We start from the raw sequence: 13,082 nt of genomic DNA, 5'->3' as shown, positions 1-13,082 counted from the left end.
TCTGTTAGCACAGCAGAGCACGTCTTTGACATTATGGTTGAGGCACCATTCCTGTTTGTGCAATTAGCGTTTTAAAAAAATGGAGTTAAAATTTTCTATTGTAATGTTTAGTTCCTTCTCTTCTTGGTCGAGAATATCTGAATTGGTTGTTCGTTGTTCAATAATTTTTGTTTGGGAACTTTTATAGATTTTTAGCAAAGAGGAGTCGGTGATTTCACACGTTAATTGTAATTGGAATTTAATCCCCTCCTACATTTTGCAATAGACTATCCGACCCAAGTATGTTAAGCTACTGAGCCTGAACCTGAGGTGGTGCGAGTCATTGACACATAACACCCGTTACTTCCATCCAGAAAATCATTCATTAATTACCTATTTTCGAAAACAAATTAAATTGGGTAATTACCTGTTAATTTAGATTAAAAAGATGAAGCTTCATACAACACAATATTTGTGTGTAACTGATGTATATAGGTCGTGAAGGCATAATTAGTCAAGGTTCCATGTATAGGCCAACCCTCGATGTCCTAGGTGAGATGTTGTAACTTATTGCAGAGTGATTCCAAGGCAATTAGCTACTTTATTCAGAAATTACAATTACAACTTCACTTCTTACAAGAGATCTTTTGCACAAGATCTCTCTATGATTGATTGATTTGATACCTCTGCAGCAAATGTCTAAACGATCTTGTCAATCTATTTTTCAAAGGTCAAACCTAGGCTAAGAGTGTTTACTTTTCAGAAACATTAAATGCTTCTTAATCTATAATTGATGGAGTAACACCTTGAAAAAGACGAATCTCAGTTATCGGGAAGAGGCCACGTGTTTTTTTCATCCAATGATAAGCATTCCTCATCTCCTACTATAAAAGCTCACACTTTATGCCATTTAAAGGTAATGCAATTTTATTTTATACACTCAATGTAACATTACTCTCTCATTTTGTTATCTAGCAAACCTTTGTGCCTGAACACTATTGTGGCTTACCTCTTCAACACATTCCACACCGAAATATACTATACAAGTTGATTGACTTGTCCGTTAGATTACGTGTGGCCACCTTTCCTACCTTCAAAAAAGGCCACATGTTCTTAACGATTTGTACAAATGTCCAAGAGTTTAGTTATGTAAACGTAAGCGAAGTCAAGATTTGTTGGCCACATCATTTGTGTAGAAACCGAGGTCAACAAATTGATATCTTATGTAGGAAGCCACAATACTAATCATGAGCAAACCCCATAAAAAAACCTTATCGAAGAGTGCTTCCACTCTTCTCATGAAAGAGGAACAGCCACATTACTAACCATGAGCAAACCCATGAAAAAAGCATATCAGAAAGTGCTTTTACTTCCCTCATGAAAAATGTTTTGTTCTTAAACAAAGAACAAGTAGAAGTTTCAAAGGAAGGAGGTTTTATGTGTTTTCGTTCTTGGGTGTTTTAAGTTTTTCTTTAAAAAAAAAAAAAAAAAAAGGATTTGAAGGGAAAAATCTGCTCGAAAGACCACCCTCTCTTTAAATCAAAGAGATGTCCATCCACCATGAGTGCATGTGAAGGAGATAGAAATTCAAGGAAAACAAAGGAGGTCTTTAAAGAAAAGGCCATCCAAACTCATGTAACCCATCGTTGACCTCTCCATCGCAGAGGTGGAAAGGTCGCAGCTCACTTCACCTAAGACGTGGCAGAATTGGCTGCATACAAGAGAAATATTACAGAGATGAAGAGAAGGTACAAAGTGATAAGGCCCAATCCCAAAGGCATAAAAGAGGTGCCAACCATATTGAAAGGGGGGTAGGAATGGATGTGTCTACGAATTATGCATCTAGCTGACCTTAGAATAACCCATTCAACAGAAAGGACAATTTTCCTCCGATTTACGAACGAGAGCACAGACCTGAAAGGTCCACCAACGTTTTTGATGTGTTAGAACTGATATACCTAGAAATAGGCCACAATAGAAGTCCCATATTCAGACCTCATGAGCAAAAGCAAGGGAATATGTTCTAAAATGACCCATAGCCTAAAAATAGGCAAAAATGAAGGTCGACAAAGGCTATAAGAAAGCTTGCAAAGACCTCTCAACAGCTTTGCTCTCAAGCTAATGAAGAAAATTTAATGGACTATGCAAGTCCCAGGAAATTGAAGATGACGATGACAACATCCTATTCTCTAAGGAGCTTTGGAGTGATTATGTTCCAAGCCACTTTGTGTCCTTAAAATACATTTGAGGGAAGAGGTGACTCAAAGGAACACCTCAACACTTACAAAACTCATATGAGCTTGAGAGGGGCTTCTCCAATGTTATGGTATAGAGCTTTCCACTTGATCGTTTGCGAGACAGCTAAAAGGTGGTACAGTAAAATCCATCCTGAGACCATTAGGAGTTGGCAAAACCTCAAGAGCATATTCATCAACAATTTTCTATCCAAAAGAGAACGAGAGGCCCTAGATTAGCACATGTAAGACACGAGGCAAGAAGTCGGTGAAACGCTGAAAAGCTACCTAGCCTACTTCACCGATAAAATGATCTATTGTGAGAAGATCTCCAATGTGAAAGCTCTCTTCACCCTGAAAAGAAGCCTCAACATGAACACTCTACTCTAAAGTAATGTTCTCAAAGAAATCCTACCACATATGACCAACTGGTAGGTTGATAAGGAAAGATATCATCAATAAAGAGATGATAAAGCCTTGCAACAGGGTAGCCAATGAACTCCCTCCGCCTCAAAGACAAAGAGGTTGAGGCCTCATCTCCCATTTGATAAATCAAAGAAAGAACCAAGCAAAGCATCATATTGTTTCAACATCAAGCTAGGCATATGCCTCCGCCACATTAAAGTGTGCTAGCCATAGCCTATGATGAAGTTAAGCCTAGTGTTATGGGAACCAATGAGCTCTTTCCCAACAACTAGTCGTACAAAGAGCCAGAGGCAATAGGCTTAGGAGGCCCTATCTGGATACCAAACCCTTCTGTACTTATCATCAATCACATGTTCATAATACTAATGAATGCAAGGATGTGGTACCCATCATGGAGCATTGGCAAAACCTTGAATATATGCATTGATGACATGCTCATCAAGAGCCGCAGGGCAAAGGACTATGTCAAACATCTAGACTTTCCAAATTCTTGGGAGATACAGAATGAGGTTACAATTATGTCAATATAGTCTAAAAGAAATTTTAAATGCTCTATCTAGATTGTTACTTATTCTTGAAAATCACATTAGTGCATGTGAAAATTATACAAAACAATAAATTAATCATATGATGCAGTCAAACACAAGGCACCAAACTTGATTTAGTTCATATTTCAAAAAGTTGATAAAATTCAAATTGAAATCAATAATTAAATTTAATCACATTTAATCGGTGATGAAGCTAAACATTCTTCATTATGGAGTAAAAAATTAAATTAGAAATTATTTCAAAGAACATAAAATTAATGAAAATAATTCAATATATTACTACTGTCCATGAGAGAACCAAGTTTTTTATTTTTTATTCTACTCAATACTAATGATTCCTGTAACACGATAAATGAAATCATTAATTTTTTCCAAGATGAATGGAAAACAAGATTAAAACTTAATAATAGTTAAAAAATAACTTTTGAAAATAAAATAACCATTCGTTAAAAAATAGCCCAACGACTATTGAAAACGTCTTTTAAAGTATGGCTATTGTTTAGAAAATCAATGACAACTAGAAAATAATGTTGAAAGTATAGTGATCATTGACCAATAAAATCTTTACCCTTAGGTTAATCAAGAAAATTGAAAACATTCAATTTTTCTGTCCATTTAAATAGAAAATGATATATTTTAAGACTTTCAATCCTTTATCTTTTTCGAATCAGCTGCCGGTTGAATTTCTAAATTGGAAATATATTTATGTGGGATGAAGAGACCCACATGATACCACATAAATTCATAATGCATTTCATAGAGCCCACAATTTTTTTCAAATTTCCAGCCAGATAATTAATAAACGTTTATCAAAATTTACTAAAAATTTTAACTACAATAAGAGGGACTTAGGTAATTGTTAAAGAATCTTCGACGCCTATTCAAAATCAATGAGATCATTGATCTTCTTATTTTCTATCTTAATGTTTAGATTATGTCATAATTAAGTTAACTTGAAATTGATAAGATTTTTTTTTTTTTTTTTGACAGAATTTTGACACACAAAGGAAAAGCCTCCTTGTCTAGTCAGTTTATTAAATTAGTACCAACAGACTACATGCAACAAAATAGAGAAGTGCTATGTATATAGAAATTCTCTATTAGAATACACATGGCAGCATCCAGTTAAAGAATGGAAAAATAATAATAATAATAATAATAATAATAATAATAATAATAATAATAATAATAATAATAATAATAATAATAATAATAATAATAATAATAATAATAATAATAATAATAATAATAATAATAATAATAATAATAATAATAATAATAATAATAATAATAATAATAATAATAATAATAATAATAATAATAATAATAATAATAATAATAATAATAATAATAGCAAATTATTTTTGTGGCCCGTAAAGAAATAATATAAAAAAGTGAAAGCAAGTAAAGCACGTTTTGTAATTGTGGGTCCCTAGTATAAAGAATAATGCTATCCGCTATCTAACATCAGTTATATTGAATAACGGTCTAAGTATCAGTATGTCATAAGTGAAAGCAAATGAAACCAGTAAGTGATTTTGGGTTCCTAAAGATATACTATAAATAATAATGCTATCTGTCGCTACCACTACCACTATTAGTAAAATGAATTAAACATGTACATAGAAAACATATATACAATTGAAAATTTGAGTGAAGAAATACAGTCACATTACATGATATTGGATCAAGAGGTCCATCTAAAGCTCAGGCCACCACCAGGGTTCCAAATTTATGCACTTAAAAAGACTAAATAAACACCAACAAGGAGGGTAGGAAGGATAATTTCGAAAAAAATAAGTTATCCATCCGACCTCTACAACTTTCAATTTTATTATTACCATTTTGTCGTCCATACAGGTAATTAGCGCCAACAAGGAGAGAATGTCTGAGTGAACTCATTTCAGCTGCTGATATCAAAATATTTTGGATCTTCAGGGAAATGGTATTCAACCTTCAACTGCAATAAAATTAAGAAAGAATGTTAGCACACCAGATTGTGAACAGCAAATTCAGTCTCCTTTTCTTTTCTCTGAAAGGAGCAATTCAATTAATTGAAAAACTCGAGCAAATTCCACAATCATGCAAAAAAACTCCTTAAAAATGTGAAGATGGTTCATAACAAATCTAAGGTTATCAAAAACAAACAAATGAACTAGGTAGCTGGAACCATAAAATGCGTATTACTCAATTCTTTAGATCAGTTTGCAGGCGTTACTTTATAGGTATATGATGAGAATAATGCAGGTGAGAAAGCGTTGTGTTAGAAAATAAATTACTTGTTCTAGAGCTAATGACATTCTCATTGATAGTGAATTCTCAACTTTAAGCTTGTCAAGAGTAAAATCAAGTTAAAACTAAAATCATTAAAGTTTGTTCAATCTAATACCAAAAGGAGGTATCAAAGTATGTGACTGCTTTTATTGTAGAACTTCAGAAAGAACACCCACCCCACAAGGCATGGGGTGTCTTTCCTCTTTCCACTATGGGGGTAAATCAAAGGAATCATTCATCAACTAGATCTAATATATAGAAGAGAGAATTAGATAGTATTATACTGTATTAAGGACAAAAAATAAGCTACAATCTTACTTATTATACCATTTAGTTTGAATACCACCGTACCAAACATGTACCACAGGTTCTATAACCCAAGTATGGAATAGATTTCAAACACAAGGAAACAGTGAGGAATGAAACAAAGCAAATGTCAAAATGTCTGCAGCAACAAGGAAACGGAATATAGATTATCGAACGTTCAAAGAGAAATTACCAAATGTATTAACAAGTCTCAGGTCACAGGCAACGTAACAGGCAACGTAAATTTAAGGAGCTATATAATAATCTATATAACTTACCTTTCCCTCGTCAGCATCCGAATGTCGTTGGGGGAAAACAACTTTCAAATCATTATACAGGTAAAATCTCCGTTCCCCTAAATTGTCTATTCTGCTTTCTTTTGCTGATAAAGGATCTGATCTCTGGACTGACCTTGAAGATTTTTTTGGGGATAAACAAACAAATCTTAAGTGAAGAGCATAACGTAAAGCACCAACAGTAGTCGCATTTCTGTTGACCTTCGAACAAGAATGTTCGTGTTTTCTATCAGTTTCATCTAATGTGATCACCTGATCATTCCGACATAAATTATACCCACAAACTTGTCTTCCATTGTCTGGCAGGTCAATATGACTTCTCTTTAGGACTAAAGAAACCTTGTCCTCATCTTTTATATTGATACTTTTCAGCTCTCCTCTTCCATTTATAGAATTCAAGCCAGAGGAAGCAAGGGTGACCTTCTGACGCAAGAATGTCTGGTTTAGAAGGGCAAAACATTATCATTAAAACAACTCAGCACTATATATCAGTAGGGAGAAAATAATCATAAATCACCATGGAAGACATAGCTCCACAACACAAGCTGTAAGAAGATTTTTCTTTACCTTCTTTCGAATCCATCTCTGGGTGCATGAAATACTTTATCATATAAGTTAAAGGATGGTGATAAATAGTGCATTTTAACATGCTATACTGATACTCAGTATTCAAATTCGTTCTTTTGATCCACTAAAAACCATTTTTTCATTTGTTGTAGTTTCTAAAGGAAAAGGATGCTATATGTAACTCGGCCTCTATACCCAAACCATTAACTTACGTATTGTCAAGTTTCAATGGGTATCTGTCCACTTACCTCCTCACGGCTTTTTATCAAATCCTCTAGGATTTAAACTCAAGATCTCTACACCCAATTCATATTAGGATTCAATTTAAATCTCATTAGACAGAAATTATGGATTCAAATCCTGGGGGACGCGATGGAAAGCCGTGAAAGGGTAAGTGGACAAATGCCCACACAAAGCGGACAGTACGTAAGTTAACAGCTTTGGGATAAAATTCGAATAGTTACAAAAAAATGTTTGCCCACCCAAAACAGACAGTACATAAGTTAACATTTTGAGCATAGAGGTCGGGTCATTACAAAAAAATGCGCGTTTTGTATGTAACAACTCAACCTCTATACCCAAGCTGCCTCACAACTTTCTTTCATGTTTCCTAGGATTCAAACTCGAGACATCTGCCTAATGAGAGACTTAAGTTGAATCTTGATACCAATTCTATAGCGTCCTCCCAGGATTCGAACCCAAGACATTTGCTAATTAAAAACTTAAGTTGAATCGTGGTCTCTCATTAGGCAGAAAGGTATTGGGTTCGAATCCAAGGAACGCGATAGAGAGCCGTGAGGGATAAGTGGGCAGATGCCCACCCAAAGCGGACAATACATAAGTTAACAGCTTGGACATAGAGGTCGGGTCGTAACACTATCGATTTACCCAAAAATTGGCAAAAATACCCTCAGTTGACCTACACTATACAGCTGGAAAAGGAGACCTCCCGGAAAGTGATTTCACCGAATTAAGATGTTGGTACTTCCACAAAAACTAGATAAAGAAGAACTGACAACTCTTTTCCCAAATATCAATTGGCACTTGTGCAAATGTTTCATATTGTAAGTTCCTAAAAGACTAGATGGAAGGCAGAATAAGTGGACCCATACCCTCAGAGGTCACAGTGTTCACTGGTTGTTCTTGCAAAGAAAGCATTAGTATTGCATTTACCAATCTACCAGATAAACATTTTTTATGGTTCCATAAATTTGTAAGACTAATTACCTATCAAAAAAAAAAAGTAAGACTATCATAAGCCCAAGATACCAATTTTACTATACAAAATTATCCAAAAAGGAAGTCACTTCCTTGGGCATTAAATGGGAATTGCACGAACAGAAACATTATCAACATCTAAATAACTTCAAGAGCAGAAGCATTTCTTGACCTAACCTTGGTACCAGCTGGCATGTCGCTTAAGTCATAGTTACAGAAGTAGGTATGAAGGGGTGTCTTCTCAGGGTTGCTCAGGACCTATAAAATAATTCCAATTTTATCAGTTATTGACATTACCTAAATAAAGTTAAATGATAATTTTAAAATTGACCTATATAATCAACATAACAGTTCCAACAACTATCAATAGCTTTGTAGCACTGAATCAGTCTTCATGCCCTTGTCAACATATCTCAATCAATTGTCACAAAAAAGAAAACTATTTATGTGTTGATCATTGTAATATAATCCTTGCTAATGGATATTGGCTAATAGGAGTATATTGCCCCCTATTTCATTCTGTTGTCAGATTTGGAAGGATATACTGGACACCCTTCTGCATCTGAGAACTCCACTAATTATATCTAAAAAAATAAATTCACATGCCTTTTTTATGGAACACAAAATAGTTAGTAAATATTTGTAGGCACTCTGACAAAAACAACTGTACATATGTTGAAGCACGTAACAGAAACATGTGCAATTTTATAGAGATGATTGACAAAGGATACATCTACATAAAAAGAACATAAAATAAATATAAAACATTTAAATTATCAGGAACATGCATTTTGTGCTTCTTAAACATTTCCCAACGTTGAAACACTGCCATGGAAGAGTTTATAGTTTTATCCATGAAAGTATTTCTCTATTGCAAATTATATGAATACAACAGGCTTTCAGCAAAATGAACCATGGTGGTGTTAAAATGAGAAAAAGTTCAAATCCTCCTACTCCAGATTATAAATACCCAATGATCAGGTTTTAAAAGACTTTCTAATCAGATTGTTCATTCGTTTTGGATATAAAGTCTTGTTCAAAGCTGATATTAGGTAAGCAGCCATATCATGATTGCTTCAAATTAGGAGTAAACACTAGTGATAGGGCGTAATAGAGAGCGGGGGATGAATGATATGTGAAAAGCGCTATGCTCTAAAGTTTATACATTAGCTCCCAGGATGTAATATGTTCTTGAGAATTAGTCTCTCAAATTGAGTGATTTCGCCCATGGGTGAGTTAAGACTTGATCGACCCCAGACGAGTGAATTGTGCAAATGGTCACTGAACTTTGCAAAAGATTTTCAAGGGATCACTGAACTTTAAAAATCACCTAAATGGTCATTCAATTTGCAAAAGGTTTCTACGGGTCAATGAACTTAAAAAATCACATAAATAGTCACTGAATTTTGAAAAATGTTTCCCAAGGGAAACTTTTTGCAAAGTTCAATAACCCTATGAAAATCTTTTCTAAAATTCAGTGACCATTTAAGTTATTTTTAAAGTTCAGTGATCCCGTAGAAACTTTTTGCAAAGTTCAGTGATCATTTAGGTAATTTTTAAAGTTCAATAATTCAATAACCCCTTGAAATTTTTTTGCAAAATTTAGTGACCATTTGGATAATTCACTCATACTACCCACCTTGAAGAATAAAAAGTTCATAAAATTGGAGGACTTGCTGAAGTAGAAAAAAGCAATTAGATAACCCAGGTCATCCTGACATCCCTGGTACTGAAAGATAAGGTCAGCCCAGAGCTCGAAAACATTTAACTAGAAGAGACGCTAAGTACAGAAAAATAGCAACAATATTTAGCTGGGTTTTTTTTAAAAGGAGCCATATAAGTGCAGCAAAAAATCACACATCATGATGTATCAAAGTTGAATGCATTTTTAAAAGAACCTCAATCCTAAATCAGAAAACACAGATTATTTGAAAGGAGAACAGAAATATACCAACTGGATACGTCCTTTCATAGGAACACGCAGACGGTTCTTGCCAATTTGTGAATCCTCACAACCAAGGGCACTCTTCACATTTTCCCCTCTGTGCTTGTTTGATTGTGAATTCCTACAAAGATCAATAGATGCATAGTATAATAGATAGCTATCTCCATCAACACTGGTTACTGCAAATGGAAGTTTCTGTGGCTTTGGAGAAAAATTCCCTCCTATAATGTTTAGTATGGCAAGAAAACCATCTATGGCCTGCTTATTCAAATCAAAGAAATAATATTAGCAATTGAACCAAAATATGAAGACTATTGCAAATTTCTACTCTTACTTCAGCTTGGATAACTTCAGCCTAAAATATTTGGAAAAAGGGCAAAAAAACACAAGTCATGTAACGAAAAAGAAAACCTGACTGAGTTTTCCAGATGACAATCGCCCTGAAAAAAGTGACTCCTCAAATGACCCAACCAATGACCTTCTCACTGGACATCCCCTAAAACTTCTACCGAGCTTCATGCAACTGATACCAGTCCTTGAATTTCTACAGAAAGTTGAACTTATTCCAGTGTTATTTTCTTGGGATGAAGATTGGACATCTTTGTGAAGGTAATTAACATCTTCATACGATGTGCTTGCAACCCGAAATTCTTCTTCTTCAGAGGGAAAGATAATGCCAAAGCGTTTTTCCTCGGCGGAATAAGATATATTTTCTAAGATTTTAGTCTCTTTCCGGATATTCCTCCCACGGTCTGCAGATCTCATTCTATCAGAAAATTTTGGACCTAACGGAGACCGAGAGAGTGGGAGCAAGATTTGCTTTTTTAATGTTGGCCCAGAGAGTGATCTGCGCTCACTTGCTTCAATCAAAGGATCAAACCTAGATGAAGGTACACAGGTAAAGGGGTGCAGTTCTTTGTCCTCTAATAAAGGGCCATCTGTGAAAATTATGGCAGCTGATCTACTGTAGTTGTGCAACATATCAATCCGTTCTTTAAAGTTAGACACAGACCAAATTGGTGCTGTGGAGTGATTTTTACTACCAATATTTGCTTTTTTATTATCTTGCATCACAGAAATACCACATATTTCATCTTTCGCTTGAGAACTATGATGAAAGTTTCTGCTGCCAATATCTAAAAAATCACCCCTAAATTGCTCGGACAGGAGCATCCTATTCAATGGAGACAGCATTCGCTTCCTAACAAGGGATCCATTGGTCTCAGTATCATTCAATATGACACTGGCAGAAGCAGCATGAACATGACTCGCAGAGAGGGTATCTTTCTCATATTCAAAACCAACAATCCTAGAAATGGGAGCCTGAATATTACGTCTAGTTTTAGGAGTTGAGTCAACCACTTCGTTGATGCGAATATTTGACACAAGAAAATTGGGAGTATCATCCAATTGCTCTTTCTTTAACGCATCATCAGGAAATTTCGAAACCTCCAATGAGGTTTTCCATTGAAAATCACCTAAAGAAGAATATATCGAGTCCCCACATGTTTGGCTCGGAGATCCCATACGAATCCCATCCAAATCACACGTGCCGACACCACCAAACTGAGAGGCACTATAGACATATGTGTCAAGTGAGCCACTAACCTCGTCAGAGTTTTCACTGGATGAAAGTTGGGGCAATCCCATCAGTATTTCTCCACAAAACTCAACAATTTCTCACAGATTGTCTTCCTTCCTGTTGCTGTTTACAAATGGAGCTCAACTTTATTTGGTAATTAACATTCTCAGTCCAACAAAATAATCTTAACCCAGCTTCCCAATTCTCGATCCAAAAATAACTTAAAAAAAATTAAATTCAAATTCAAATTATAGGATAATCCGTTCAGAACAATAAAGAGTAGAATCCAACTAATTGAGTTCTCAGATCATTCCATCTGTTTAAAGAAATCATAGTCCCAGAATTTCAGTTACCAGTTATTCCATTTCTACTACAAACCAAAACCAAGCACATAACCCTGAGAACCAAATGTAGTGGTTGAAAAGCAAGTTCATGGCAACAGAGTCAAATTGAGTACCTGAAACAGAACAGAAAAACAGATGGAAGCTGGTTAGGATATACTCATATTTACATTAACACATACTTGTTACATAAGATTCCACATTTTCTAGAGACAATTATAGAATGTAATCCCATAGATTGCAATTTCCAGCAAATGCAGCGACTACACGCCAATTTTCAATTGAAGTGCAAATATAAGAAGCTAAAAGTCGTACAGATGCAAAATATAAAGCGGCGTATATACAAACAACAGACAATTTGACTATCAACTCTTAGATGAGAACGACGATGCCATTATCTCTTCCCCAATCCAACATTTAATTAAAAAGAGAAAAAAATTAAAAATATTTATTCAGAATCAATACTGCTTATAAATCCCCGATCTGTGTACAAAATCTCAACCAAAAGGGAAAAAAAAATGTATGCCATATTGAGTTATCCAACAAAAAAAGCAAGTCTACAAATGATGAATCGCCAACACCACCGAACAGAGAAACAGTTAACTTTTACGGCACACATTCACTATTGAAATATTTTCAATGAAAAAGAAATAGATAAGAAAAAGTAGAACAAATCGAATCATTTATCAAAATTTTAAGGTTCACCAACATATCATAAACGAAATAAAAATGGTTAAATCTACCGAATCAAACGCGCACCGATTCTGCATTTTTGGGGTCATGTTAATCCAAGATGAAGTTAAATAATTAATTAAAGTTAAAAATCAAAAGAAAATAACATCGTTTCATTTGTGAGTCAGGTTTTCCATTTTTGCGTCTTCTACTCTCATTATCTCTACCCTTTTTTTTCTCGTTTTATCCATCTGTATGTACACTCTCATTCATTTTAACGTTTCAAAATATTGAAGTTTGACCATTTAACTTATTAAAATGTTGAGCATTATTCATTGGATAATTATATATGTATCGAGGGAGTTATCGAATGGTGTCCCTCCTAGGGGTACTTTTAAGTTTGACCCAGTCAAAGGAGCTAAATTCCACTTTGACTTCCGAAATCATGAATATTATGATATTAGTCTCTTGTATAGTAAAATACAAAGATGCCCTTAAATGTTTGTACAATTACAAAATAATATATTGTTAAAAGGACTATACTACCCTTTTAGTTAATAATTGAAAACCAAACATTTTTCCACTGATAAAAACTTCAAAACGAGCTTCCAACATAGGAAAAACTTTTATCTTTTCATCTGCTTGAGCCTCAAAATCTAGAAAAACTTTGGAACGTTGAAGTTGGAAATTTTTT

General features: G+C 34.5%; 1 protein-coding gene across 3 annotated transcripts; it reads right to left on the bottom strand.

The window, feature by feature from the left end:
• Positions 1 to 4,764: 4,764 nt before the first annotated feature.
• LOC111397529 lies at positions 4,765 to 12,647 on the bottom strand. Of its 3 annotated transcripts, none has more exons than XM_023024508.1 (6): positions 12,476 to 12,647; positions 10,205 to 11,832; positions 9,800 to 10,051; positions 8,026 to 8,106; positions 6,046 to 6,501; positions 4,765 to 5,147 (listed from the first exon to the last, which is right to left on the bottom strand). In XM_023024508.1, exons 2-6 carry the CDS (start codon positions 11,441 to 11,443, stop codon positions 5,091 to 5,093), a joined length of 2,085 nt encoding a protein of 694 aa, XP_022880276.1. In that variant the 5' UTR covers positions 11,444 to 11,832; positions 12,476 to 12,647; the 3' UTR covers positions 4,765 to 5,090. The 3 variants fall into 3 exon arrangements, with proteins under 3 accessions (XP_022880276.1, XP_022880275.1, XP_022880277.1); XM_023024507.1 differs by having other exon boundaries at positions 12,460 to 12,644; XM_023024509.1 differs by lacking the exon at positions 12,476 to 12,647 and adding an exon at positions 11,899 to 12,442.
• Between the last annotated feature and the right edge of the window lie 435 nt (positions 12,648 to 13,082).

The sequence above is a fragment of the Olea europaea genome, chromosome 7 (assembly GCF_002742605.1).
Source record: "Olea europaea var. sylvestris chromosome 7, O_europaea_v1, whole genome shotgun sequence".
Classification (NCBI taxonomy): Eukaryota; Viridiplantae; Streptophyta; class Magnoliopsida; order Lamiales; family Oleaceae; genus Olea; species Olea europaea.
This window is presented reverse-complemented; position numbering and strand designations above follow the sequence as displayed.

Bases quoted from the DNA above. Each gene is read 5' to 3' on its own strand.
- LOC111397529 (XM_023024508.1), bottom strand. From the start codon at position 11,443: ATGGGATTGCCCCAACTTTCATCCAGTGAAAACTCTGACGAGGTTAGT. The intron at 6,502-8,025 runs GTTAGGTCAAGA...CTTCTAAACCAG, and splicing joins ACATGCCAGCTGGTACCAAG to ACATTCTTGCGTCAGAAGGT. The intron at 5,148-6,045 runs GTAAGTTATATA...ATTTTATTGCAG, and splicing joins CGGATGCTGACGAGGGAAAG to TTGAAGGTTGAATACCATTT.